At 42.9% G+C, this 27,064-nt stretch overlaps 1 protein-coding gene across 1 annotated transcript; it reads left to right on the forward strand.

The window, feature by feature from the left end:
* Nucleotides 1-920: 920 nt before the first annotated feature.
* Nucleotides 921-23,319, forward strand: LOC121870748 (zinc finger BED domain-containing protein 5-like). Its single transcript, XM_042372696.1, has 2 exons — nucleotides 921-1,015; nucleotides 22,383-23,319. The coding sequence occupies exons 1-2, from the start codon at nucleotides 921-923 to the stop codon at nucleotides 23,317-23,319; spliced, it is 1,032 nt and encodes a 343-aa protein (XP_042228630.1).
* Nucleotides 23,320-27,064: the final 3,745 nt, after the last annotated feature.

Genomic DNA, 27,064 nt, shown 5'->3' on the forward strand with positions numbered 1-27,064 from the left:
GCGTCATACTATGCTGAGTAAAGGCATAAGTAGCCGGCTCTCTGGCCACCTGAAGCGAGCAGTAGTTTGATATCCTTGACTAGAGGAAGACGTTATTTGAGAGCCGCAGTGGATGGCTCCATCTTCCCTCGAGGGGGAACGACGTACCCATACCGTTCTCCCTCGATGGGTCACTACTCATCAGTCACTCAGATCAACTAATATCGAACGGACGTGATCAACGTTTATATTTACTTAAACGGCGTCCTCTTTCTCGTTCACTCATAAATAGTGGAACTTACGGTTGATCTACACTCAGGAATTATAGACATAATCCTTTTATAATAAAACAAAGGAACTTCATTGGGTCTCGTTACTAAAACCCCAATATTTAATTTATGTGAACAACCCAGTTAATTGGGGGATTAACCGACGGATTCAACACGGTTTTATGCCAGGGCGCTCCTGCTTAACACAATTGCTCAAGGTATTGGATATTTGGACCCATATTCTGGAACGGGGTGGTAATATCGACAATATTTACCTAAATTTTGCCAAGGCTTTCGACAGTGTACCCCCACGAAAGACTGAAAATCAAGCTGAAAGGGTACGGAATTTGGGGAAATGCCCTAGCATGGATAGAAGACTTTCTACATGACCGCAAGCAGTGTGTGGTGATTAATAGCACGAAATCATCATCTGTACCTGTCACAAGTGGGGTACCACAGGGCAGTGCATTGGGCCCACTTTTGTTTGTTTGTTTCATAAATGACATGCTTGACGTTGTACACTCCTCCATACAAATGTTTGCCGATGACACCAAGTTATTTCGGGAAATTAAGAACCAAGCGGACTGTGAAGAGTTGCAGAAGGACCTCTGTAGGCTCCAGGAATGGTCAAAGAAATGGCTGCTGAGATTCAATGTCACGAAGTGTAAGAGGATGCAACTGGAGGCATTACCCAGCAGGCGTATCTCCAGCGATGAAGAACCTGCAGTTGAGACATGGAAGGACCTAGGGGCAGGCTGGGGCGTGAGGTAATCAGGAAAATAGGGCTTATGTGAAGTGCTTCACATGGGCACCCCATCTGGTCCCGAGATATGCTCCAGGATCAGTTAGGTGTTTCAGGAGTGCCACCAGACTGGGCCTGCACTTCAGCACCTGGGCAGACAGGGTCACAGCTCAAGATTGAAAAAGCCCCCAAGTCCACAAGGCGTGAGGGCAATCTTTTTCAGGTTGAGGGTTGTAAACTCTTGGAACAATCTACCAGAGAGTGTTGTGGCGGCACCGAGAGTGTGAGCTCTTTCAAAGACAAGACTTGACCAACACTGGAGCGGGTTCAGGTACATTCAGGAGCCGGTGAATGCCAGTATTTGCCAACAGTGAGTAACAGAGACGTGACCGATCGCCCAAGCATTTCGCTGGTAGTCAGTGGCGAAGATAGAATTAATGAAATATTAGTTAAAATAAAAAATAAATAAAATCAACAAGCTTGGCTATCCTTAAAGGCATTCTATTACCGCCCCAAAGAAAGTTTGATTTAATTTTTCTGTGTTTCTAAAGGATTGGGTGGGTGTATAAACTCAGTTATTCATAGCAAAATGCAGTGTATATAGAGATAGCACATAAATACTGTACCGACAAATAGCCGAAGTGAACTGAAAAAAAAAGAGAAGAAAAACAGAAGACAACTCTAAAGGCAACAGGGGAGGTTAACACCAGCAGAGGGCAGCTAAGTGCTGTTTTTTTCTCTTTATTTTTAAATAGGTGTAGATCTATACAAAGTCTGCACCCCCCCCCCCCTACAACAACCACCATGAGTATGATATGTGATTACTGCAGGGGGACGTCGGATACAGGCCTGACTAATGCAACGTTTAGAATGATGCAAACTGCCGTAAAGCATGAAGGCTGTTGCTGGTATTGCCCTGACTGCAAAGTCAAGGTGAATGAGGCGATTGCAAGCCATAGGGGAACGAGTTCCCGAGGGACGAAAATAGATGAAGCTGGAGCCTTGCTGGTTGCCATGTCATGATCGTGATAATGGCTAACCTGAAAACCTTAAGGATTCATATTACGCTCAAACGTCCACATAACCTTCCGAGTCCCTCAGTGGAAACGTCCCCCGTTTTCTCTGTTTCCCCGTCTTTGTCTTAAGGGAACTTTGAATATAATCCGCGGATTTCGTAGCAGACGCTGTATGTTGGGACCTGTTGCCATCCAACCCTTTGTAATTAATTTAATTTTGCTTTTGATAGCTGAGTCAGAGCATTGTTAGTGAAGATAATAGTAGGGAATGAAACTGAGTTCATAGTCTCAGTTTCAACGTCAGAGTGTACAGTGGGTTAATTCATCGGAATAGAAGTAGGTGGACTCCCTGGCCTATTTTGAGTGAGGGCGCCGCGGGCATTTCTACCGTTAGTGAGTGCCCGTCCCTTCACCCATACAGGTATGCCATTCCACTGTGTTGTAATTCGCCCTTCTTTAAGTGATTTGACCCAATTAATAGTTGATTGTGCAAGTGTTACAGTAACGTAGTTGATATGCTCTGAGTGAAGTCATATTTACGTCTTTAACGTCCCCTGAAACGTGATGTTGTTGTCACCGTTAGTGAGTGCCCGTCCCTTCATCCATACAGATCCTTAACACAGCCTAGGCCGTGTCTGTAGCGTGGATGTTGTATCCACTATGTCTGGGGAGATGTCCGAGGTCCAGTAGGATCAGTTACCTTCGTGAGACCCGGCCGTCAGACACTTCAGACTACCTATGGCCCCCATAGCTGGCTCGTCTGGCCCTAACGCGAGGCCTGCGAGGTGACCCCGGATCACCAAGCCACACACCACTACCAGCCCCCATCAGTGGTGGATGAATGTCTAACTCCGTAGGGCTATTTGTGTGGTGGGATTAATCCACTGGGATCTCCAGAGTTCGTCGGAAAGTACTCCATGGTGGCTGGACCCCATGGCTGTTGCTTGAGTATCACTCCTGACGACTGAAGGTGGTAGTGGCAGTTGTCCTGGTCTTTATGGTTCTAAGTGACTATAAGAGTTGTGTGTTATTGAGTATGTCCACCCAGTAGGGTTGGAAGTGTTATTGAGTATGTCCAACCAGTAGTGGTGTGAGTATGTTGAGCCTGAGGGCCGAGTACTAGATTTCGTCTGTTGGTACAAATAAATTCTTTCTCCTAATTTCATATTAATGTTTAAATAAATTTTGTATTTGTATATTGTGTCTATTATTTACCTACAGTATTTACCGTTATTTCTTCCCTATTACTTGTTACTATCATTACATCTACCCACGAGCCTCCTCTCGTCACGCTACCAATGGTAATAAGTATGAGAGTAAAAGGAATTGTTACTGGCACACAGAGGCCCTCATAAAAGGTGGCAGCTCAGGCCTTCATAGTCAAACTAGAACAAGTTGGGAAAGAGATCCTTGCTAAGACTGAGGAAGTAGCCGACAGAATGGAGGTGGTTGCTAAGAGGAGTTATGCTGAGGTATTAGCAGGGCCACGGGAGGTGGCGGAGAGTAATGCAGGATCAGAACAGGTTCTACAGCAGCTAGGGACTCTGAAGAAGTGTGTCGAAGAAATTAAAATTAATGGGAACGTTTCCAGCGCAGGAACAATGTAATAGTTTTTGGAGTCCCTGAGAGCCAGGCAGAGGGAACTGAGAGTAAGATAACACACGATAAGATGCAGTTTAAGAATATTTGTACAGAGGTTCTGAAGATGCCATCAACCCCTCAGGATGTGAGGAGGCTGGGACAAAAGCAGGGGGATAAGCCTCGCCCCCTCAGGATCACACTAGTGAGTGAGGAGGAGAAATGGGAGGTTATTCGGCAGGCAAAAACTTAGCAAGGAGCGAGGCATTTCGGAGTGTATTCATTCACCCAGATCGCATGGTAATGCAGAGGGAACAGCACAAGAACTCCTGCAGGGCTTGAAGCAGAGAAGGGAAGAGTCGGGAGGAACGGGGACGGGTGTACATGGGTTATATTCAGGGAAGGGTAGTGGAAGCAAGTGTGCCGACACAGGGCCAGGGGACAGCAGCGCACCCTCCACCGCTCTAACCCCCTACCCGGGAGGTGGCACCAGCTCGCCTATCAGCCGGGAGGAGGCGAGCGCCTTGTAAACAATGACATTTCTAACCACACCCTGCAAAATACACAGTGTACTTAGCAAATGCTGCAGCTTCTGAGAATGGGGGGGGGGGGTTACTACTAAGAGCAGAGACGTTACCGAGAACAAATTCTAGCTTGAATGTCATGTACACTAATACTGAAACATTCCTTGATAAGAGAGAGGAGTTTTAAACACTACTGAAGGCACACCAACCAGATATTGTAGGAGTTGTAGAACTGTTGTACAAGAACAGGAGAATCGACCCAGAGGAATGTGAGTTCAGTATTGCTGGATATGACTCATTTACGATCCTTTCTCAAGAAACTTGCAAGAGGGCTGTGGTTATCTATGCTAGGCAAGACCTTAGAGCCAGCCAGGCGAGGGTACAAGGAGAGGATGTTTTTTGAAGAGTCCAAGTGGTGTAAAATTAAATTAAAGGGGGGGACTTACTTATTGTCGGGTGTATCTACAGATCCCCAAACTGTGGCCCACTAAATCAAAGGAGCTGAAGAGCCTTAATAGACAATGCGGCTATGCTCAACCCCACTTCCTTATCATGGGCGACTTTAACTATGGCGACATCGACTGGAGAAACGAGTCCACCCCGAATGACTTGAATAACCCTGCTACTCTTTTTGTAGAAACTCTGAGAGATAATTTTCTGTTCCAACATGTTAGAGACCCGACACATAACAGAGGGGAGCAAACACCTAAGCCACTAGACCTCATCATAACAAACGAGGAGGGTATAGTGGCCAAACTGGAACACCTTGCCCCAGTTGGCACCAGTCACCGTATAGTGTTGTCATTCAGATTTAACTGTTACCTAGTTCAAGATAAGGCCATTCCAAGGTGCAAATATTACAAGGGAAATTACAACGGGATGAGGGAAGAGATGAGGGGTATCCACTGGCCTGACTCATTAAGGCACAAGAACGCAGACACTACGCTGAATATCATAACTAGTAAAGTGACCCATTTGATCAATAAATCTATACCCAAGACCAAACCCAGTGCCACTAGGAATACGAGGGGATCCCTACACATGAAACATGCGACGGTCGACAAAGTTAAGAAGAAAACAGAAATTCAAGATGTGGGTTGGGACAAACGATGAGCAGGACAGGAGGATGTATTCAGGGGCCAGAAACCAAGCAAAGATAGAGTGTAGAAGGGCTGAAAAGGAGTTCCAGAGGCTGCTTGCAAGCGAGGTCAAACCAAACCCAAAGGCGTTTTACCGCTATTCAAAGTCGAAATTAAAAACGCGAGTAGGAGTATCAGACCTGAGGCTTGAAGATGGTTGTTACGCAGATTCTGACCAAGATACAGCTGAGGCATTGAGCAGCTTCTTTTCCTCGGTGTTCACAAGAGAGGATGCGATTAACCTTCCTGCGTTTGAGGACAGACGGTTCGCCACAGCACTGACCCACATTGTGTTCACAGAAGAGGGTATTAGAAATAAACTGTGAAAGCTAAAGGTCCTTAAGAGTCCCGGCCCTGACATGGTGCATCCTAAAGTGCTAGAAGAGTTGTGCAACGAGCTTGCCGAGCCCCTGAAGATTTTGTTTTGTAAATGCCTGGAAGAACAAAAGGTCCCCAGTGAATGGAAAGTGGCTTATGTGAGTCCTATCTTCAAGAAGGGCGATCGTAACTCCACGAACAACTATAGACCGGTGAGCCTGACCAGCATAATATGTAAAATACTTGAAAGTATTATCAGAGATGATGCCACAACGGAACATCTACTACGAAACAACCTTGTAAAGGATTGCCAACACGGTTTTATGCCGGGGCGCTCCTGCTTAACAGAATTGCTCAAGGTAGTGGATATTTGGACCCATATTCTGGAACAGGGTGGTAATATCGACAATATTTACCTAAATTTTGCCAAGGCTTTCGACTGTGTACCCCCACAAAAGGCTGAAAATCAAGCTGGAAGGGTACGGAATTCGAGGAAATGTCCTAGCATGGATACAAGACTTTCTACATGACCGCAAGCAGTGTGTGGTGATTAATGGCACGAAATCATCATCCGTACCTGTCACAAGCGGGGTACCACAGAGCAGTGTATTGGGCCAGCTGTTGTTTGTTTGTTTCATAAATGACATGCCTGACGTTGCACACTCCTCCATACAAATGTTTGCCGATGACGCCAAGTTATTTCGGGAAATAAAAGAACCAAGCGGACTGTGAAGAGCTGCAGAAGGACTTCTGTAGGCTCCAAGAATGGTCGAAGAAATGGCTGCTGAGATTCAATGTCACGAAGTGTAAGAGGATGCACCTGGGGCGTACCAGCGGTAAGGAGGAGTATCATATGTCCGAACGGGATGAAGAAACTGCACTATTTGAGACTGAATGTGAGAAGGACCTAGGTATGTATGTTGACAATGAGCTGAAGTTCTCGGGCCAATGTGAGAAGAAGGTAAATCAGGCAAATAAATTATTGGGTCTTATCAGAAGGTCGTTCAGATATCTAGACGGTCCGCCCCTCGTAACGATCTTCAAGAATGAAGTGCTTCCCCATCTGGAGTACTGTCACCCCGTCTGGTCCCCGAGATATGCTCGGGAATGTTAGTTGGTTGAAAATGTTCAAAGGAGGGCCACCAGACTGGTCCCTGCACTTTGGCACCTCAGCTACCCTGAGAGGTTGGAGCGCCTGAACCTGCCTAGCTTATACTACAGACGGGCAAGGAGTGACCTAATTGAGGTGTATAAGCATCTCAAGGGGCACTACTCAGTCGAGTGTCCTTACTTGGAGCTGGCGGACGCTCGCCCCACAAGGGATCACAGCTCAAGATTGAAGAAGCCGTAAGTCCAGAAAACTGTGAGGGCAAACTTTTTCGGAGTGAGAGTTGTGAACTCTTGTCACAATCTACCAAAAAGTGTTGTGACGGCACCGAGTGTGAGCTCTTTCAAGACCAGACTTGACCAACACTGGAGCAGGTTCAGGTAAATTCAGGAGCCGGTGCATGCCCAGTACTTGCCAACAGTGCATAACAGAGACGTGACCGATCGCCCAAGCGGCTAGCGAGCCGATCATTTGGTAAAGAGGATAAAAGAAAAAGAAAAAAAAAAGATACAATGTCGTGGCGTCTCGCCCTGAACTAAACCTACAGTTTCCAAACTTTAAATTTCACTTTGACAGTATTCTGGTTCTCACCGATACACTTTCTCATCTGTTGTGATTTTATGCCTCATAATTACATATCTTAATTCAAAATAACATACTAAAGTAAGAGACCGGTTTGCTAGTTTCTGGGGAAATTAATTGGGTTATATCATTAACTCAGAACCGTAACCAGGGGCGCCTTGGGCGCCAACATGGAAAAAAGACCTAGGCTAGTGTTTTCTTGGCGTGGGTATATCCACTTCACTTTAATCTGTATTTAGGGATCCTCCCCCAACACGTTGCAATCGCTGAACACATTCATAAGATTCTTTGATCATTGCACTGTTCGTGGTTGTTCGTCACATGGGTTAACGAAGTGTATTAAGCTCACACCGAGGTATACAAGATATTTTCTTAGAAGCATAGTTTCTGGATCACTTCCAACACTTCACATAGGTCGGATACATTTATCCTTTTTCCAGATGATTGTTCTCATATATTTTTATCTGATACCTGATTTAGCTATGTTTACTAATCGTTCAAAGACGTAAATATTATGACCCAAAATTACACTTATCCCTTGAAGTACACTATTCCGTGTCAATTGGACCTTCCCAATCATTTTATATATACCTTGAGGTCTCCTTAATACTATCAGTACATACTCTTAATATTATATGCCCGTACATTGGTAAAATTCGTATAAAACAACATACAGCAGGTGAGTTATCCCTTACCAAAGTTTCTCGCTTTCTACCGTTTTCTGTGATTTTCTACAAGCGCGGTGGATTTGAATGTTATGTAGCGCAATATGAATTAAAGACATATTAAGGACGAATATGATTTGCGCAGTACAGTTGTAGTCCACTATTTACGGAATGGTTGGTACTGTACAGTCGATCACGGGTATTGGTATACACCATTTCTACTATGTGGACCAAATTATCTGGTAACACTTTTGTGCAGAAAACTGCCAGAATTTCAAAATTACCAGTAATTTAAGTTTCATTCCTGCAGATGTTTCATAAATACCTTCTCCAGGTATTACCGGTATAGCCAGCTGGCATGCCAACATAAGACGATGCACCAGAGGATATATCAAAGCATTTCGTCCATCGTTTCAAAGAGTAAAGACGCAAAAACCAAGGATACTCTTTGGAGCGACTGTACAGCACATGTCCAGTATTTGTCATAAAACATAACAGATAAAAGACTGACCGCCCGACCTGTAAATCAGTTGACAAGTGATGAAGAGGATAAAATAAATGTATGATATAGATTACAAGCGTTTGTTTAGCCAAGTATGACCAGCTAGTAGCCTTTAGTGAGGATTTTGAAATTTAATTTGTACAAGAATCGAATGGAACACTAAAAAAAAAAGAAATCAGAAAGTGAAGCTCAGTTAACTTGTCAGGAAGCTTCAGAATGATTTTATAAGAGACATTATTAGAAGAAGAGTTTTAACCCATACAGTGACGTCTAAGTTTTTCCAAAAATGTCCTTCGTTGTCTATTTGTCCCCACCCTCCAGCATTATCTCAAAAACAACGCTACTTCTCTTAGGAAATTCATATTTATAAATCGTACTTTTTCAAATAATTTATATCCAATTCAGATTCGTGGAACTCCCTTCGACGCAAGATGTAATTTTGTTTTGTATTATTGGAACCTTTAGCTATGACGTCAACTGACCTCCTTCAGGCTGGCGCGGGAAGATAAAAGCGCGGGAAAAATTGGTGTGCAAGGCGGCGGCTTATCAGTCGGGAACCAGCAGGCGAGCCAATGTGGTCACTCGACGGAAAAACCGGCACGAGCAACACCAGCCTCCATCTCTCTGTGTATCCCGTCCCTTCCCTTAATGTTTGGTCCTGTGCCAACATTCATACATTTGCTGTTGTACTTCTCCATAAGTTAAATTAATCTGTTTATGCTTGGGAGTCTGGCGTTCGTTATTTATATATTCAGATGGAGAGACTGAAGTATAGAGACGAGTAAAGTGTTGTTATGTTGTTTCTTGGAGTTTCTCGAGACATCGACTATCGTTTTCTTTGTGATCAATATGATCCGTAAGGTAAAGCTGTTGAAGAGGAAAATTAATTTACAGCTGCCTTAGATGTGGAGTAATTGAAGCCGTCGTCTCCCTCCTATATTGTATGACATACCTGTCTTGATGCTGCACGTATATCAACACCCAACATAGCTAACTTATCATAGGGAGGCATGGAAAGGGGACAAAGATAGACCAATTATAAAATCTATTATACTAATGCCGAAAAATAACCAATCAGATTAATACAACCTAACATCTTTGACATCGCAACCAAGGAGTCGATTATTTTATTTCATTTTAAAACGATCAGAAAATATTTATCTTATTGGAAAAGGTCAATAGCTAGTTTGGATAATTGGTTTTTAGGTCACCCAGAGTTATTTATGAGATTCGTATGAATTGGATGCATAGTACTGGCCAAAAATCTTGTGCCAGGCAGTTTTGGCTAACCTTGCTGTGGCACTAACACACATGTTGGAACTACCGGGTCCATAGTTAAGCGTCGCTTTATGGTTTAAAGGGCGCGTTTCATTCCTAGATTGCCATGTTGCCAGCAACGTCAGGAACAAATCAATGAATACCATGAATAATTTTTTCGACCTAAATTAAACGACGAAAACCAGTGTATTTGCGAGCACAAACGAAATGCCTCTCCCCCACACACACACACACGCCTCGTTACACTGTCTGCTAGACACCTCGATCATGTGAATAATCCATTCTATGTCGTGTCTATGTGCACAGAAAACAGACACACACAGTTTAAGACATACTTTGTCTGGGAGTTTGCTATGTGTTCCAATTAAGAACGTAAGAACATAAGAATGGAGGAAACTGCAGCGGGCCTATTGGCCCATACTGGGCAGTCCCGTTTACACCCAACCCCTATTGCTCATATGAGCATCCAACCTATGTTTGAAGCAATTCAGCGTATTCGAGTTAATGATGATATTTGGTAACTTGTTCCATTCATCCACTACTCTGTTTCCAAACCAGTGTTTACCTATTTCACGCCTAAATCTAAATTTGTCTAATTTAAAACCATTGTTACGAGTTCGCTCCTGGTTGGATAATTTGAGTACCTTTGTAATGTCCCCTTTGTTTAGCCCTGTCTTCCACTTATACACCTCTATCAGGTCGCCCCTCGCTCTACGTCTCTCGAGGGAGTGCAAATTAAGATGCTTTAACCTGTCTCTATACTCAAGGTTCCTAATGCCCGGGATTAGTCTTGTCATTCTCCTCTGAATTCTTTCCAAGGATTCTATATCCATTCTGTAATACGGTGACCAGAACTGAACTGCGTAATCCAGGTGTGGTCTCACAAGAGCAAGATACAGTTTTAGGATGACCTCGCTAGTCTTGTAACTAACACTCCTTTGTATGAACCCAAGTACTTTATTAGCCTTGTTACGAGCAAAAACACATTGTTTACTTGGCTTAAGGTTCCTACTTATCATTACTCCTAAATCTCTCTCGCAGTCGGATTTCTCTATGGCATCGTTGTTCATCTGGTATCTGGTTTCCCTGTTTACATCTCCTATACTGAGTACTTTACATTTGTCCACGTTGAATTTCATCTGCCATTTTTCAGACCATTCGAAAAATTTGTTTAGATCTTCCTGTAGTTTTGCTGAGTCCTCGTCAGATTTGATAACACGTCCTATTTTAGTGTCATCAGCAAATTTACTTATGTTGCTGTCTATGCCGATATCTATGTCGTTTATGTATATAATAAATAATAATGGTCCAAGTACTGAGCCTTGGGGAACTCCACTTGTGACGTTGCTCCAATGGGACTTAGTGCCGTTAATGCTCACTCGCTGTTTCCTGTCCTGTAACCACGCCCTAATCCATTTAAGGATGTCACCTTTGATGCCATGAGCTTCTACCTTTCTAATTAGTCTTTCGTGGGGACTCTGTCGAAGGCTTTGCTAAAGTCGAGATATACCACATCATAATTGTGCCCCTCGTCCACTGATTCGAAAACTGATGAAAAGAATGTTAATAGATTAGTTAGGCAAGAACGTCCGCTTGTGAAGCCATGCTGGGAATCATTGATCAATCGGTGCTTCTCCAGGTGATTTCGAATAGAGTTTGAAATGATTGCTTCCAGTAATTTGCCTACTATTGATGTTAGACTGATTGGGCGGTAGTTAGATGATAGTGATCTATCCCCCTTCTTGAAAATCGGTATTACATTCGCTATCCTCCAGGATTCTGGTACTACACCTGTTTTTAAGGACATGTTAAACAACTTTGCTAAGGGCATACTAAGCTCTTCCTTACATTCCTTTAATACTCTGGCAAATATCTCATCGGGACCAGGTGACTTATTAGGCTTTAGTTTGTCTATTTGCTTACTAACATCGTTACTAGTCACTACTATCTCACTTAATTTGTTTTCTTCACTATCTCTGAATAGAGTCGGTGCCTCGGGTATCATGTTTAGATTTTCGGTGGTGAAAACTGTTGAAAAATATTTATTCAAATTATTGCTCATTTCTCCGTCGTTATCAGTGAGCTCGCCGGAGTCTGACCGTATTGGTCCAATCTTTTCTCGTGTTTTAGTTTGATACATTTGGTAGAATCCTTTGGGGTTTGTCTTCGCCTCCCTTGCTATCCTTACCTCATTATTCCTCTTTGCTTTCCTTATCTCGGTTTTAACTCTACTCGCCAATACCCTATAATAGTCCCGGAGGTGAATTTCGCCACGATTTATCCTTCTACCTATAGCCTTCCTTTGGCCAATGATGTTCTTTAAATAATTATTTATCCATTTAGGGTCATTGTTGTCTGATCTGAGTTTTTTGTATGGTATGTTCTGCCTTTGTGCATTAAGTAACTCACTATTTAAATTATCGTGGAACTCGGCAATCTCAGATCTCGTTATCAGGTCGGTGTCATCTGTCAGGTTCACGGCCAAGCGCGACACCCCCTCTCTCAGCTGCCTCTTTAAACTGTCAAAGTTTGCCCTTCTGAAATCTGGTACTTTAGTGGAATTTTCCTTACGTCTGCCCTGAAAATCTAACTGGAATCGAATTTCTTTGTGATCGCTGTTTGCAAGTTCGTTCCCTACCTCGACATTGCTAATGAGGTTTTCTCTGTTCGACAGAACTAAATCGAGTATATTATTACCCCGTGTGGGTTCGGTTATATGTTGACTTAGGAAACAGTCCTGGATCGTCTCGAGAAAATCCTCTGATTCTGAGTTACCCGTAAGGACAGTCCAATCTATTTGGCCAAGGTTAAAGTCGCCTACTATACAGACTTTGTTGTGTATGGAAGCCCTGCGCATTTCATCCCAGATAAGTCGCTCATTGACGCTATCAAGATTGGGGGTCTATATATTACCCCTGTGATTAATTTTTCCCGACCGTCGCTTAATTCTATCCAAATTGTTTCTGTATTCCTCTCAGTTTTTATTTCCTTATTTATTTCACACTTCAGATTATCCCTAACATAGATTGCTACTCCGCCTCCTTTCCTGGTCTGCCTATCGGTATGGAACAGTTTGTAACCCGCAATTTGGTATTCGACTGGTAATTCACGTGTGTCTAGGTTGATCCATGTTTCAGTGAATGCAATTATATCGATTTCTTCGGTACATACCAAGGCCTTAATATCATCCATTTTGTTTCTCATACTTCTACTGTTCGCGTAGTATACATTTAAGTTAGTCGTGTTCTGAGTCTTTCCCTTACCGCGTTTAGTTTTAAACTCCCTGTCTAATTTAGTTTTGTCATCATTCCTAACACTATTTCCCTGTAATCTTTCGCCTTGTTTACCCGCTCCCACTGCAGTCTCCTCCACCCCCGTGCTCCCATGTTCTCTTAGCAGTTTAAAGACTTCGATATCTTTTGAACTGCCCCCTCTAGAGCCCCAGCCAGGGTTGCTACTCCATCCCTAGACAGGTGCACCCCATCCCTAGCATAAAGGTCCCTTCTGCCATAGAAGTTGTCCCAGTTGTCAATGAATGGGACTGATATTGACTTGCAATATCTGTCAAGACGGTCGTTAACACCAACTGCCCTTGACAACCATTCACTGCCAACTCTCCTTCTAGGCAGGACACCGCATATGATAGGGATCCCTCCCTTAGTCCTAATACGATCTATGGCTGCCTTGAACTTATCAAGAAGTTCCTCGCTCCTACACCGGCCAATATCATTGCCTCCTGCACTGAGGCAGATAATGGGTTTGTTCCCATTACCAGACAAGATATTGTCCATCCTGTCAACTATATCCCCCACCCCAGCTCCTGGCAAACACACCCTCATCCTATTTTTGTTTTTACCACAAAAGGCCCTGTCCATGTACCTTACCTGTGAGTCACCAACAATTAAAGTTTTTATACCTTCCTTGTCATCCCTGCCCCTGACTGTACTAACGTCCAATTCGTCTATCAAGGGACTGAACGGGTTGGTACACTTAGCTGTTGTTGTCGTTGTTGTCGTATCCTTCGAGTGCTTCTTGACCACCAGCTTGGTCCTCCTACTACTCACGACTTTCCACTAGTTTGATTTTTCGTCAGACACTGGCTTTACTCGTCCAGCCTCTCCTTTTAACTTCGCCAGCTCTTTCCTTAATTTCAGGTTCTCCAACGTGGCCCTCTCAATTTCTAACTTGGCCCTCGCCAATTCTTCAGTGGACCACTCCAGTTTGGTCAACAAACTCTCATACCCAAGACCGCACATATCACTGGCCATATCTGATAATTATCCCTCTGGAGCTAACCCTGCCGTGACCTTTCCCCTAGTGAGGTCAGAACACAACTGGTAAATTGGTAAAACTGGTTCCAGTAAACTATATTATATCACTCTTAAGTTGAATTGAGAATTATTTGGTGAAATAAAAGTGTTTCACTTGATAGGAAGAAAACATGTTTGCTCTAAAGAAAAATATATATATCAATATATTTATAACACAAACAGAAGGAAAAAACATTATCTACGCCAACTCGCCTACACTGTTGAGGTTGATCCAGCCCCACGTGTTTGCGGTCACGTGGCCGCTCCTGGCATCTTGATACACATGTTGTCGGTAGTAATGGGTGTTATCTGATCTCCAGCAGTGAAGACGGCCGTGACTGCCTAGAAGTCCAGGTCCTCCCCCACATACTGCTCAGCAGAAAACACGATGTGAACGCCCCCCCTCCCTCCGACTGATGCACACAACCCTGGGAGATATCCCTCCCTCCCTAAAATATTCAAGGCCAGCAAAACCCATCAAGTCCCAGGCCTGTGTCACTGTGTCATGTAAAAATACCCGACTGGATTAACTATCAAACATAACATAAGAATATGAACTGTGAAATTTCCCGTCAGGTAAGGTACACACAATCAAGCTCCAGTGTGCAGTCGCACTGTCCTGCTCAAAAGTAATAAATTGTTGCAATTCTCCCCACTGAGGGACCAGGTAACAGTCCAGCAGGTCAAGATACACACCTGTAATATTCTGCTCAGCAAAGAAATGGATCTATCACTCTATTGTGTAAATTGAGGGAGAAAATATTCGTTAAGCAACAAGATGCAAAAATCTGCATAATTTTATCATTTGGTATTGTTATAATAAAATTTCCAAACTGAAACAAGAATTCATGGACACCCTGTCTGATAATAATAATAATAATAATAATAATATTATTATTATTATTATTATTATTATTATCATTATTATTATTATTATTATTATTATTATTATTATTATTATTATTATTATTATTATTATTATTATTATTATTATTATTATTATTATTATTATTATTATCCGAATTTTTCCTCCATTATAATATTTGATTGGTAAAGTGAATACGTACAGATAAAGGATAGTAAGAATAGCAAGAATAGTAAAGTGGCTGAAGACAGCCAGACAGGGAAAATAGATGAGGAAGACAGAAAGATAGTGTATAGGACACAAGGAAGACAGAAACTACGCACGGATAGAAAATAGGGGACCATCGAGCCAGGCCTCCCGGGAAAGACTCAGGTGGTGCGGTAGGACCTCCATTACCGACCTCATCTTAACAGTTTTACAACTCAGTGGATCCCAGCACCCAAGAGACCCCTTCAGTTTGCCTGTTCTCCACGGGCCCAGATCCGCTAAAGTTCTTCCGATGAAAATTTTTCGTCAATGTTAATGTCAAAACGAACTTAACTTGTTGACCGAGGATCTCAAGTACACAGAAGAACATTGATGCTGTGCAGCACTCGGTGGTTAGCAATCCACGAAAAGGACATCGAAAGTGTTCACAAGATTTGGGTCTGCGACCAACGTCCCCGAGGTCCTTGGTCTACACAATGCCTCTTTATTTAGGTTGTGAACGATTCCGTTTTCCTTAAATTTCGTCACAATACCGTGAATTAATTTTGATGTTGCCGCCCTTCTGACGTTAAAGTAGCGACGTTGAGTCTGTACCACAGATTTTGTTTCAATATACAATTCGACGACTAACACTTTTGTGCCGTAGTCAAAACCATATTGCCGTAAACTCCCAAGTGTCTCCTTCAATTATCTGCAAACAAAATAAAAATATGTAAAATATATACAGAGTTGCACGTATTTAAAATTAAGTACATGTTATTGACGCACCTTGTACCTAATTGGTTATCAAAATAAAAACACAAAGTGAGCGTATCTAATTTGGGTAGAACCTCAGTGTAAGAATGGTGCCAGTTTTTTTAGTTAGCTGAAGTTAACCAGTTACGTGCATTCTTACATACATATTTAGTCACCCCCAATCATAAGAGAAACAATCTTAAAGTCTCAATCCTTAGGAAAACCGATCTTTACAGCGTGTGTACGGACTCCCCTCTAAACTGAATAAAATCGTCTGGCTTTAGCCAAATAAAATATTAATTGTCGTCCACGTAATGAACGGAAAAAGGAACCCCCAGTCATAAAGAACCCCAATTTTAAGGATATCAGTATTAGAGGGCCCCAAACTTATGGAACCCTTATTTTAAGGAACCCCACTCTTAAGGGGTTCCAACCATAAAGGATCCTAATTTTAAAGATGTCAGTCTTACGGGGCCCCATTATTCAGGGACAACATTCATAAATGGCACTAATTATAAGAAACAAAGGTACTCTTGAAATTTGGAAGAATCTATTTACAAGATTTTCTGAGACTCCTGTTATAGTGTACGAAGGTGAGGCAGTGAGTTATAAAGACAAGGGAGTTATATGATGTACACGCTTGGTAGGGTTGTTCATGTACAAACCATTGGTTATAATGCCCTGTACAATAATGTCCTGGTACTATTTAGCCACTAATTGTATGTTAATATTGTCAACAGATCCTAATTGACTTACGTATAACGCATCATCCTTTAGGAGACAAAAAATAAATAATAAAATGAGTATCTACTGTGATTTTGTCCTATTAAATGATGGAGTTGTGGAGAGCCTTGACACAATTATTGACGCTCTAGTAATGGCATAAATGAACTAATCTAGATTACGTATTAAGTACGTACTAAATGATATAAGAGGAGGATGTTGAGATAAGACCTTCAGTTTGTACAGAAACAATCCAAGTCTCTCTGAGGGTAGAACAGGTTGCCAACACTTATAAGCAATATAAAACTAGTAATAACATCCTGGCATTCCTCAAAGCTAACAGAGCATTTCGTGAACTCAAAGGTCAGGTGAGAAACACCTATTGGGAACAATTCTTACAGGGTATTAATAGAACAACCACTCTAGCAGAAGTGTGGAACAAAAGTAGAGCCATTACCAAGTCACCCACCCCAGTCCAACTTCAATACAGCCCCGCAGAATATGCTGACATGTTACTAGACCAATGGTCCAGTGTCACAAATCACTTCACTGCCTCCTGACATACAGCAATATCTTAAAGCCACACACATTAATAGGGGTTTCAATATTGAAATAGCTTCTTCCTCACCTGACTTTACTGACCAGCTTCCTATAACTCACCACGAACTAACAACAACACTAATAAAAGGTAAATCATCCTCCCCTGGTGAGGATGGCATAACCTATAACACCCTTAGATTGTTGAATGAGGTCCCTAACCACCCACTGTTCGACCTGTATCAAATGAGCCTCACACAAGGTATTCTGCTAAAGTCATGGACTCAAGGAAACATAGTACCAATCCCAAAAGCTAACTCTCCAAACTTCAGGCCCATTTAACTCACATCCTGTATGTGCAAAGTCCTTGAAAGATTTGTTCTCAACCGTTTCATGTTTCAAGTCAAAGACAAACTTGTCCCTAATCTGTATGGGTTCATGCCCGGGCGCAGCACACAGTCATGCTTTGCAGAATATCTTGTTCACTCAAAAGACAAGACACAAACAGCCTTCATAGACCTTAAATCACCCTTTAATGTAGCTAATAGAGACATTATACTTAAGCAACTAGCTAATTTTGGCATCCAAGGTAACCTCCTGACATGCTTAAAGGGTTATCTGTCCAACAGGTATGCCAGTGTTCTGTTTAGGGGAGTCAAAATTACCAGAATTAGAGCATTTGAGCTTGGCACGCCTCAGGGAGGAGTGTTAAGTCCTATGCTCTTTAATATACTGATGCACAAGCTTATTGCTGACATTTCAGTTCAGCCAAATGAAACTGTAATATGTTATGCTGATTATATCTGCATTATGACACAGACCAAGCCCAGGCTCCAAACCTTGTTGAATGTATTTGCTCAGAGGACTGTGGAATGTGATCTCATAATATCTGTTGACAAGACGAGGGTCCTCTATCCTCGTCCTGCTAACCCTCTGCCTCTTGACTTTAACATTAACAGCATGCCCTTGGAGCTATGTAGATCCTATAAATATCTTGGAATTAATGTGAATGATGCGAACTTCGTCGACAGCCTCCGTTGTCAAAATATTGCAGTGCATTAGACCTCTCAGATCCCTTGTTGGAAAGAGCGATGGAGTTAATATCACCTTTGCTCGTACTTTCGATCTTCGCTTTATTCGATCTGTAGTTGACTATCATGCTCCCCATCTCGTAACCATTCCCTCGAAACAACTAAACAGCCTTGATGTAGTACAAAATGAAGCCATGCGCATCATTCTAGGATGCCCAAAATCAACCAGAATTGTAAACATGAGGAAAGAGCTCGGGCTGCCCTCTCTATCTGAGAGGATAGCTCTTCTTAATACCATGTTTTGTGTCAAACTTTTGAAGAACAATGGTCCCCAAACTACAGCTCAAACTGAGTTGTTGTTCTATTTAAGTAATCCCGACTATCTCGCTAACCTTCAACAAAAGACTCTTTGGGGCGTGTCTTCATAAAAGTGTTGCAAATCTCTTGAAACTGAATGTACTAATCGCCCCAGACGAACCCATAAATGACATTCCTCCTTGGGTGGATATATCAGTTCCTATTAATTAAACACCGATGTAGTGATATTACACTAGAAACTATTAACAGACACATAGAGAGTATTAAATCAAGTGAATGTTATGCTTATACTAATGGTTCTGTACAGACAAACACAGGTAGAACAGGTTGTGCATTTGTATTATATAAAGAAAAGAAGATGATAGTGTCAAACAAGCAAAGGCTGAACAACTGGGCCAGCACAACACAAACTGAACTAACTGGAATCTACTTAGCCACAGACTACCTTAAAGAAAATGGAGGTGGGGTGATATTCTGTGACTCTCAAAGTGCTTTGAAATCTATGTCTAAAGTTGTATGTGATATTAAAAGAAATGTGATAACTGCCAATGAGAATAATTTTCGTATTGAATTTCTGTGGATTTTGTCCCATGTTGGAATTAGGTATCATGACCGTGCTGATAAACTGGTCAATGAGGCATGTAAGAAAGAAAATGTTGCCCGTGACCTTGGCCTGTCCAATGCTGTACTTAAAAAATTCAAGTCAGAGTCATGAACTCTGATCTAGAAGAACTGAGAAATGCAGAGAAACCTGACTATTGTAGCATTAGTAAATATGACAAATTTTGCGACAAGGGGTATCGGTATGGCCAGCATAAGGACAGAATTAGACAATATGATGTAGTCGTGGCCAGAATTAGCCTAGGATACAGACACATCTGGCAAGTTAGTGATGCTGTACCCATACCGGAGCACTCAGCATGTAAACTTTGTGATAAACCTTTAAAGTATACACTTGAACACTATATTATTGAATGTGACACTGTCAAAGACTTCAGGCCACATTCTTGCTGATTATCCAAAATTTTCTAGCCCACACTGATTAGTCTTCAATTAGAATATGACTCCTAATGTACATGAACCACTGTCCTGCGTGGCAGTAAACAGTAATATCACCCACATGACTGTGACCTATGTACTCAAAGCTTTGTCAATAAATTTGTTAGCTATAAAAATCTCTCTCTCTCTCTCTCTCTCTCTCTCTCTCTCTCTCTCTCTCTCTCTCTCTCTCTCTCTCTCTCTCTCTCTCTCTCTCTCTCTTTCTCTCTCTCTCTCTTTCAATCTCTCTCCTATCTCTCTCATACTCTCCCTTACTCTCACCCTCACACACGCTCCCGCACCCTCACTCACTCTCACCTCTAACTCACTAAACTCTCTCACCCTTACTTTTCTCTCTCTCTCTCTCACACACACACACACTCCCTCACCCACCATCCCATCTATTGTTAAAATAATAAACAACTCCTGATTTATGTACTGTACAGCCCTGTAAATGTATTCAATGCATATTTTATCATTATGTCTAAATCAAATGTAAGTCTGTATATTTTCAGCCACCGGCTGCAACTCTATTAATAAACCGTTTATTATTATTATTATTATTATTATTATTATTATTTACTCCCTCACTCTCACATCTCTTACACACATACTCCCTCACCCTCAGCTCACACACACGCACACAAGGGCATGAGTTAATAAGGATGTCACCGTCATCTATGCTGGTGTAGTTCTTAGGTGACTAAAGAGGCTGATACAGGACCGGCAGGGTAGTTCACAGATGTTTCACATGTGGAGGGCTACACCTAGTGCAGGAGGGGCGGCGGTAGCGTCTTTCCGGCACTGGTACTTTTCTGCCTCGTTTTGCAGTCAAACTAACTCGAAAGTATTGGCACCTTCTAGTATGGTGATCCTCCAAACGTTACGGTGTGGAGTAATCGTCTCCCAGGTGAGGGGGTCGATTTGGCACTTTTTTCAGGTTTGTCTTAAGACTATACTTATACCTTTTCAGCTGCTTGCCAGCGTTACGTTTACTATTCATTGGGTGATTGTAAAGTAGCTGCTTTGGCAGTCTACTGTCGTCCATGCGGGTAACATGGCCAATCCAACGTAGTTGTTCATGGATAATGGTTGCCTCGATGCTCCTGGCATTTGTTCTCTTGTCTTCCCAACGAACTCGGAGGATGGAACGTAGATTACGTTGGTGAAAGTGTACAAGTGCCATGAGGTGCCTCCTGTCTCATTGCCATATAGCAGGATGGGGAGGACAACTGTTCTATATATGCGTAACTTTGTAGATAATTTCAGCTCCCTACAGATGAAGACACGGTTTTGAAGTCTGCCAAAGGCTTGAAATGCACATCTGATTCGATGTTGAATCTCTTTATCGATGTCCACGGTGGTGGACAAGTGAGAGCCGAGATACTGAAAGTGGGTAACATTAGACAGGGTAGAGCCGTTAAGGAGGATGGATGGTGGAGGTGTGGCTGAACCAGGGGCAGGCTGAAAGAGAATTTGAGTTTTACGACATTCACCTCAAGGCCGAAGTGTGCATACGCATCTGCATAGGTGTTCAGGATCTCCTATTGGTCACGTTCAGTGTGAGCGACAAAGGTGAGGTCCTTTGCATACTGACGTTCAGTAATGGAAGCTGCCGACTTCTTTGTTCCTACCTGGAGTCGTCTTATTTTGAAAAGACCCTTCATCCGGTACTCGATGTCCACCCCTCCGGCACGAGTAAGCAAGGCAGCTAAGAAAATGGAAAAGAGAGTTGGTGCCTGTACACACCCTTGTTTAACCCCCGTTTGGATGGGGAAGAATTCAGACTGGGTGCCATTACGCAGGACACTGCCGTTCATGCCATCGTAGAGTTGCCTCACAATGACAATTTATTTTGGTGGGCAGCCGAAACGGCTGAGGGTCCACCAGAGGGCTTTTCTTATATATGGCAGTCAGCAAAGATCATGTCAGTGGTGCCACATGATGGTCTAAAGCCACACTGAGATTCTGGGAGGAAGTTTTTCGCCTCAGGAAGAAGTCTGTTTAGGACAGTGGTTCTCAACCTGGGGGCCATGGCCCCCAAGGGAGCCTTGACAAGAATTTAGGGGAGCAACGGCGAGCTGTTATAAATTGTACGTTTCCAAATAATGTTGGGAATCTGAATTAAACAAAACTTGTATTACTTATTTTGACTTGGCAGAAGAGAATTTTCATTCTTTTTTTTTTTGTCTTTTTGTTTAATCATAACGACAATGCAATTTTAATATTTTCATACTCTGGTGCTATTTTTTTTTTTTTTTGTATTATTTAAGGTTTCACAGGTCCCTGTCTGTGTGACAGGCGCTGGACCGAGCTGCTGAACTGACTTGTTCAGTACGTGTCCGTGTGTCATCCCTTTGCAAGTGGTGATAGGACCGAATGATCCCAGTCTGGCCTGGGATACCATCACGAAAACAGTGGAGTGTTTTGTCTCTGAACCATATATTGTGTTTGAGCTTGACTCAAGCATAATATACTCCGTGATTGGTGTTACTTATTTTGTTTCACAATTCATGTGGTAGCTGCTTTACGTGGGTGAAATATTTGTACACTTCCTTTATTAATTATTTCCTTATTTATTGGTGCCATTGTTGTTCATACTCATTCTTTACTTATTTAATCCTACCATTTTTAGTGCTAAATTGGTATGACTCACTATTCTTCTCATTCTTCCAAGTTGGGCAGTGCTTGTCAAAGGAGGCGTGTTCTTGCTTAGAGGAAGTACACTTCAGCTTGCTAGCTTGAGTGTGAATGTTTACCTGTGTGCATGTTTGTGTATGACTGTATGTGTGCTTTATGTGTGAGTGCATGGGCGTGTTATGTATGTGAATGTGTGTGTGTGTGTTTGCCATTCTAACTCTTGTCCTATTTATCTGTCCTTCTTTATCATTCTTTGTCTGTTTGTCTGTTCTGACTAGTGTTGCTAAGAAGCGGAAGTACATCGATGGATACATTAACTACGGATTTACATCAATCCTCGCTGATGGCATTGAGAAACCTCAGTGTGTGTTGTGCTTCAAAGTGCTGGGGAACGATTCTATGAGGCCTAGTAAGGTGAAGCATCATCTGATGACGATCCATCCACAGTATGCGCAGAGAGACACCGATTTCTTCAGGCGCCATGAACGGAGTTTGGAAAAACAGAAACTGGACGAGAGTGGTGCTTTCCAACAACAGACCGTAAGTGTAGTTGAGGCATCATACGAGGTTTCCCTAGAAATAGCAAAGCAAAAGAAGCCCCATACAATTGGTGAAACTTTAATTAAGCCATGTGCTTTAAAAATGGTCAAACGGGTTCTTGGAGAGGAAAGTGAACGTGAAATTCAACAAATTTCCTTGTCAAACGATACAGTGAAACGGAGAAGTAATGAAATGTCAGATGACATTAAGGAAAAGGTGATACAGGAGATCAAATTATCTCCAACTGGTATGTTTGCAATACAGCTGGATGAGTCAACGGACGCGAGTTCTTGTGCACAGCTACTCGTGTTTGTTAGGTATGTTTTCTTGTGTGACATCAAGGAGGAATATCTGTTCCGTACACAACTTGAGACCACCACAACAGCTGTAGATGTGTTGGAAAAGCTGTCTTCTTTCTTCACAGCTAACAGGATCAGCTGGGAAAATTGTTGTGGAGTCTGTACGGATGGGGCTCCGGCGATGCTGGGATCAAAATCGGGGTTCCAGAAGCGTGTCAAGGAAGTAGCTCCGAATGCCAAGGGGATCCATTGTATGATCCATCGTTTTGCACAGGCGTCGAAAACCCTCCCTGATGAACTTGGAGGCAGTGGTCAAATGTGTCAACTCTGTGAAAGTTGGAGATCTGAACTCTCGCTTTTTCCAGAACCTTTGTAGAGACATGGATTCAGAGCATGAAGCCCTCCTCTTTTACTCCAAAGTGCGCTGGCTTTCCAAGGGCAATGTTGTGAATCGAGTGTTTGAACTTAAGGGAGAGCTTAAGTTGTTCCTGGAAGTGCAAGAAAAAGATTATCTATTAAGTCACTTCAATGAGGTGTTGTGGGAGCCACTTCTTGCATATTTAGCAGATATATTTGAGCAGCTAAACAGGCTGAATCTCAAGCTGCAGCGCAAGGACAGAAATGTGTTTCACCTCATGGATTGTCTTCGTGCATTTCTTGCCAAGCTCCAGAATTGGCAAAGGAAAGTCAATGCAGGAAATGTTGCCATGTTTGAGAATCTTTCAACTGTTCTTGATGAGAATGAAGATCATCTGCTTGATCCATCACTCAAAACTGAAATCACTCAGCACCTGAAATCCTTGGAAAGTGAGCTCAAAAAGTATTTCCCAGAATTCGAGGAGGATGATGGGAAATTGGTGAGGAATCCTCTCTCTGGCACTCTTGATATTGCTACCATTCCCAATGATGTTCAGGACGAATTTCTTGATCTCAAGAATGATTCTGCTGCCAAAGATCTCTATGAAGAAAGATCTCTGACTGTATTCTGGTGCTCAATGTATCAGTCATATCCAAAAGTTAGCGAGATTGCACTTCGAGTCCCCTTGCCTTTTTCAACTACCTATTTATGCGAATCTGGTTTCTCCACCCTTCTACATATAAAGAGTAAAAGCCGGAACCGACTGGATGTGGACCCGGACATGAGATGTGCATTGTCAGTGACACAACCTCGGATCAGTCACCTGACTGAAAGGAAACAATGTCAGTCTTCCCAGTGAGCTGTGACAAAATATGCAGAGGTCATATGAACTTTTTCCCAACCAAATTCAAGTTTGCTGTGAGGCTTGTCTAGTAGTCACTCTAGTCTAGTGACGTCAGTTATGAAAATCATGTAAGTCTATCAAAATATAAGATAATGATGATTGTTAACCTTGAAATAAAATAAGGGTATTCTCTTCACCTGCATTTTATTTTTCAACATTATTTGTGGGGGTGAGAGAAAAATGAAGGCGGCCACGAGGATGTTGAAAATTCCTCAATGGGGGAATGGAGTAAAAAAGGTTGAGAACCACTGGTTTAGGAGGACTCGGGCGATAATCTTGCCAGCTACGGACAGCACCGAGATGCCACGGTAGTTGACAGTCTGACCGGTCTCCGTTGTTCTTATAAATATTGACGATGGAGGCGTCTTTAAGAGATTGGGGGATTTCCTCCTTTTCCCATATGTTCTCCAGGAGAGAGTGGAGACGGCTGGTAAGCAGAGGTCCTACTGCTTAATACACGTCGGCTGGGATTCCATTAGGTCCCGAGGCTTTGTTATTTTTCATCTGTTTGATGGCAGTAGCTACCTCATCCAGGGATGGAGTATAGCTGAGGTGGGTCAGCTCTGGATGCTGAGGGACCTGCTGGATAGTAAGGACATCCACATCGGTGTTTCAGTTAAGCAGTGAATGGTAGTGCTCTTTCCAACACTGAAGGATGCCTTTGTCGTCTTTAGTTAGTGAGTTATAGTCGGAGGAGTGGAGGGGGACTGCGCCACGAGTGATTGGCCCAAAATATGTTCTAGTGGAATCGAAAAATTCACGCATCTTGTGCTGATTTGCAAATTTTTGTGTTTTGCGTGCTTTATTTTTACACCAATCGTTCTTTACATTACGAAGTTCACGCTGAGCCGCCGCTTTCTTCTTGTGGAAGGTATCAGCTTTGGTCTGAGACTAAGGTTTGTTCTGCCAGTTAGTTAAAGTAGCATGTTTATCATCGACGAGTATTCCCTCAACTTGTCACTTCTCACACACACACACACACACTTGTCAACCATCAGTGAGACAAGACGTGCCCTGAAGGCGCTCCCGGTTTTGGCAGCCAGGCTGAGTCTGTTTGGCCCTGCCCCGCCCCCTCCCCCTGCTATATACCAACGCCCTACCAGCCTTACTACACCGGGATTTTTTCAGCAAAACATTCAAGTGATCAGTGCAATGATTGATTACCAAACAGCGTTCCGAGAGCGCATTCCAAGGAAAAGCACAGAAACACAGCAGTGCATTACCAGATAGTGGGCACTTTGTCGGTCACCTTTAAAGTGCCAGTGACAAGGACCACCGCTGTGTTTACATATATCGTGGATACTGTGTTGGCGACCTTAAACGCCAGAGACAAGGACTCATGGTGTTTACGACTGACAAGTATTAACAGATGTCTACCAGTGTCAGTGACCCTCAAAGTGCCGCCAGTGAGTTTATGGCCACCGGGGACAAACACTTCCGTCCGTCCACAGCAACAGATATGAACAGACGGCCACCAATTACTTACTCTCGACGCTGTCTGTACCTTCTAAACTGTGGAAACGGTTATCCTGATGGCAGTGTTATCGAGCGACTCAAGTCACTGAACATATTCCATGCGTGCAACCGTAGACAGGGGCAGGGCCGGATTCAGGAGTGGGCAAAGTGGGCAGCTGCCCAGAGTCCTCCACATATTACAATATGTTATTTATTTCTTTATTCATTTGGATTATTTTTATTTTCATTCTTTAAAATTCATGTTTATCTGTTCCATGCATTCTTGGACAGAACCATTATTTGAGTAGAGGTTTATCTGAATAATAATGCAAAGAATCACCTCTCTGTAATAACAAATAATATATTCTTTTCTGTGAAGTCTCTTGAAAATTTTTGACATGTGCGGTAGTAGCTATATCAGGGCTGGTCGACTTGAAACCACATGAATGACTCCAGTCATGTCTCACTTTTGTGTGTGTGTGTGTGTTTTGGGAATTTGTACACTATCAACTATATAAACAGTTAATTAAAAATTTCTCAATGTTTAAATTTCCTCAATATAACTGCATATGGCTTCAAAATTCTCCAAAGAAGTGTTCAAATTTCGAAATTTTCCCGGGGGACTTACAGCGCCCCCCGGAACTCCCAGATGTTTAGGCTCGCTTCACTCGCCACCCCACCCTCTTGGGTAGTTATAATGAGAGGGGCCTCCACAGAGAGGCTGCCCATGGGCCCCCACAGGTCTAAATCCGGCACTGGACAGGGGCGCCATAAAGAAAAGCCCATTAGGACCATAACCTCCACTAGGAAACCAGAGAAACTCACCCCTGACAGACCGTACCATTACATTGAAGTTCCACGGATATGGTATGATCTCCCGTCACTTCCCAAGCTAATAAATTTGACGACCTGGCAACCACAGTCAGGTCAGTCGCTGCCAACGTGCATGAAACGTGTGGTATTGAGGGATATCAACTCTTTCATCACCTTCGTTCACATGGACGAGGGGGGCGCGTTGTCCTCTTATGGCAAGATGACCTACGCCCGTCACACCTGGATGTTCAAGTCCCAGCAGATGTGGAGGCATTATGGGTACGTGTTGTGCCTCGGGCCCACCGGCGCCACAGTGCTTCTATCATAATCTGCGTGTCATACCGTCCTCCTCGCTCACCCACCAAAGACATCCTTATCAATCATCTCATTACCACCTCAGACCACCTCAGAGTTAGGTACCCATGTCCCAAGTTAGTAATATGCGGGGATTATAATGAAATTGACACCACTGATATCGAGGACCAGATGTCACTATCACAAGTTGTGAACTTCCTCATACACGGTCAAAATACCCTTGACCTTATCTTAACCGGCTTAGCGGACCAGTACCAACCACCTCAACCAATGCCT

Source organism: Homarus americanus, unplaced genomic scaffold, assembly GCF_018991925.1.
Source record: "Homarus americanus isolate GMGI-L3 unplaced genomic scaffold, GMGI_Hamer_2.0 scaffold32583, whole genome shotgun sequence".
Lineage (NCBI taxonomy): Eukaryota > Metazoa > Arthropoda > Malacostraca > Decapoda > Nephropidae > Homarus > Homarus americanus.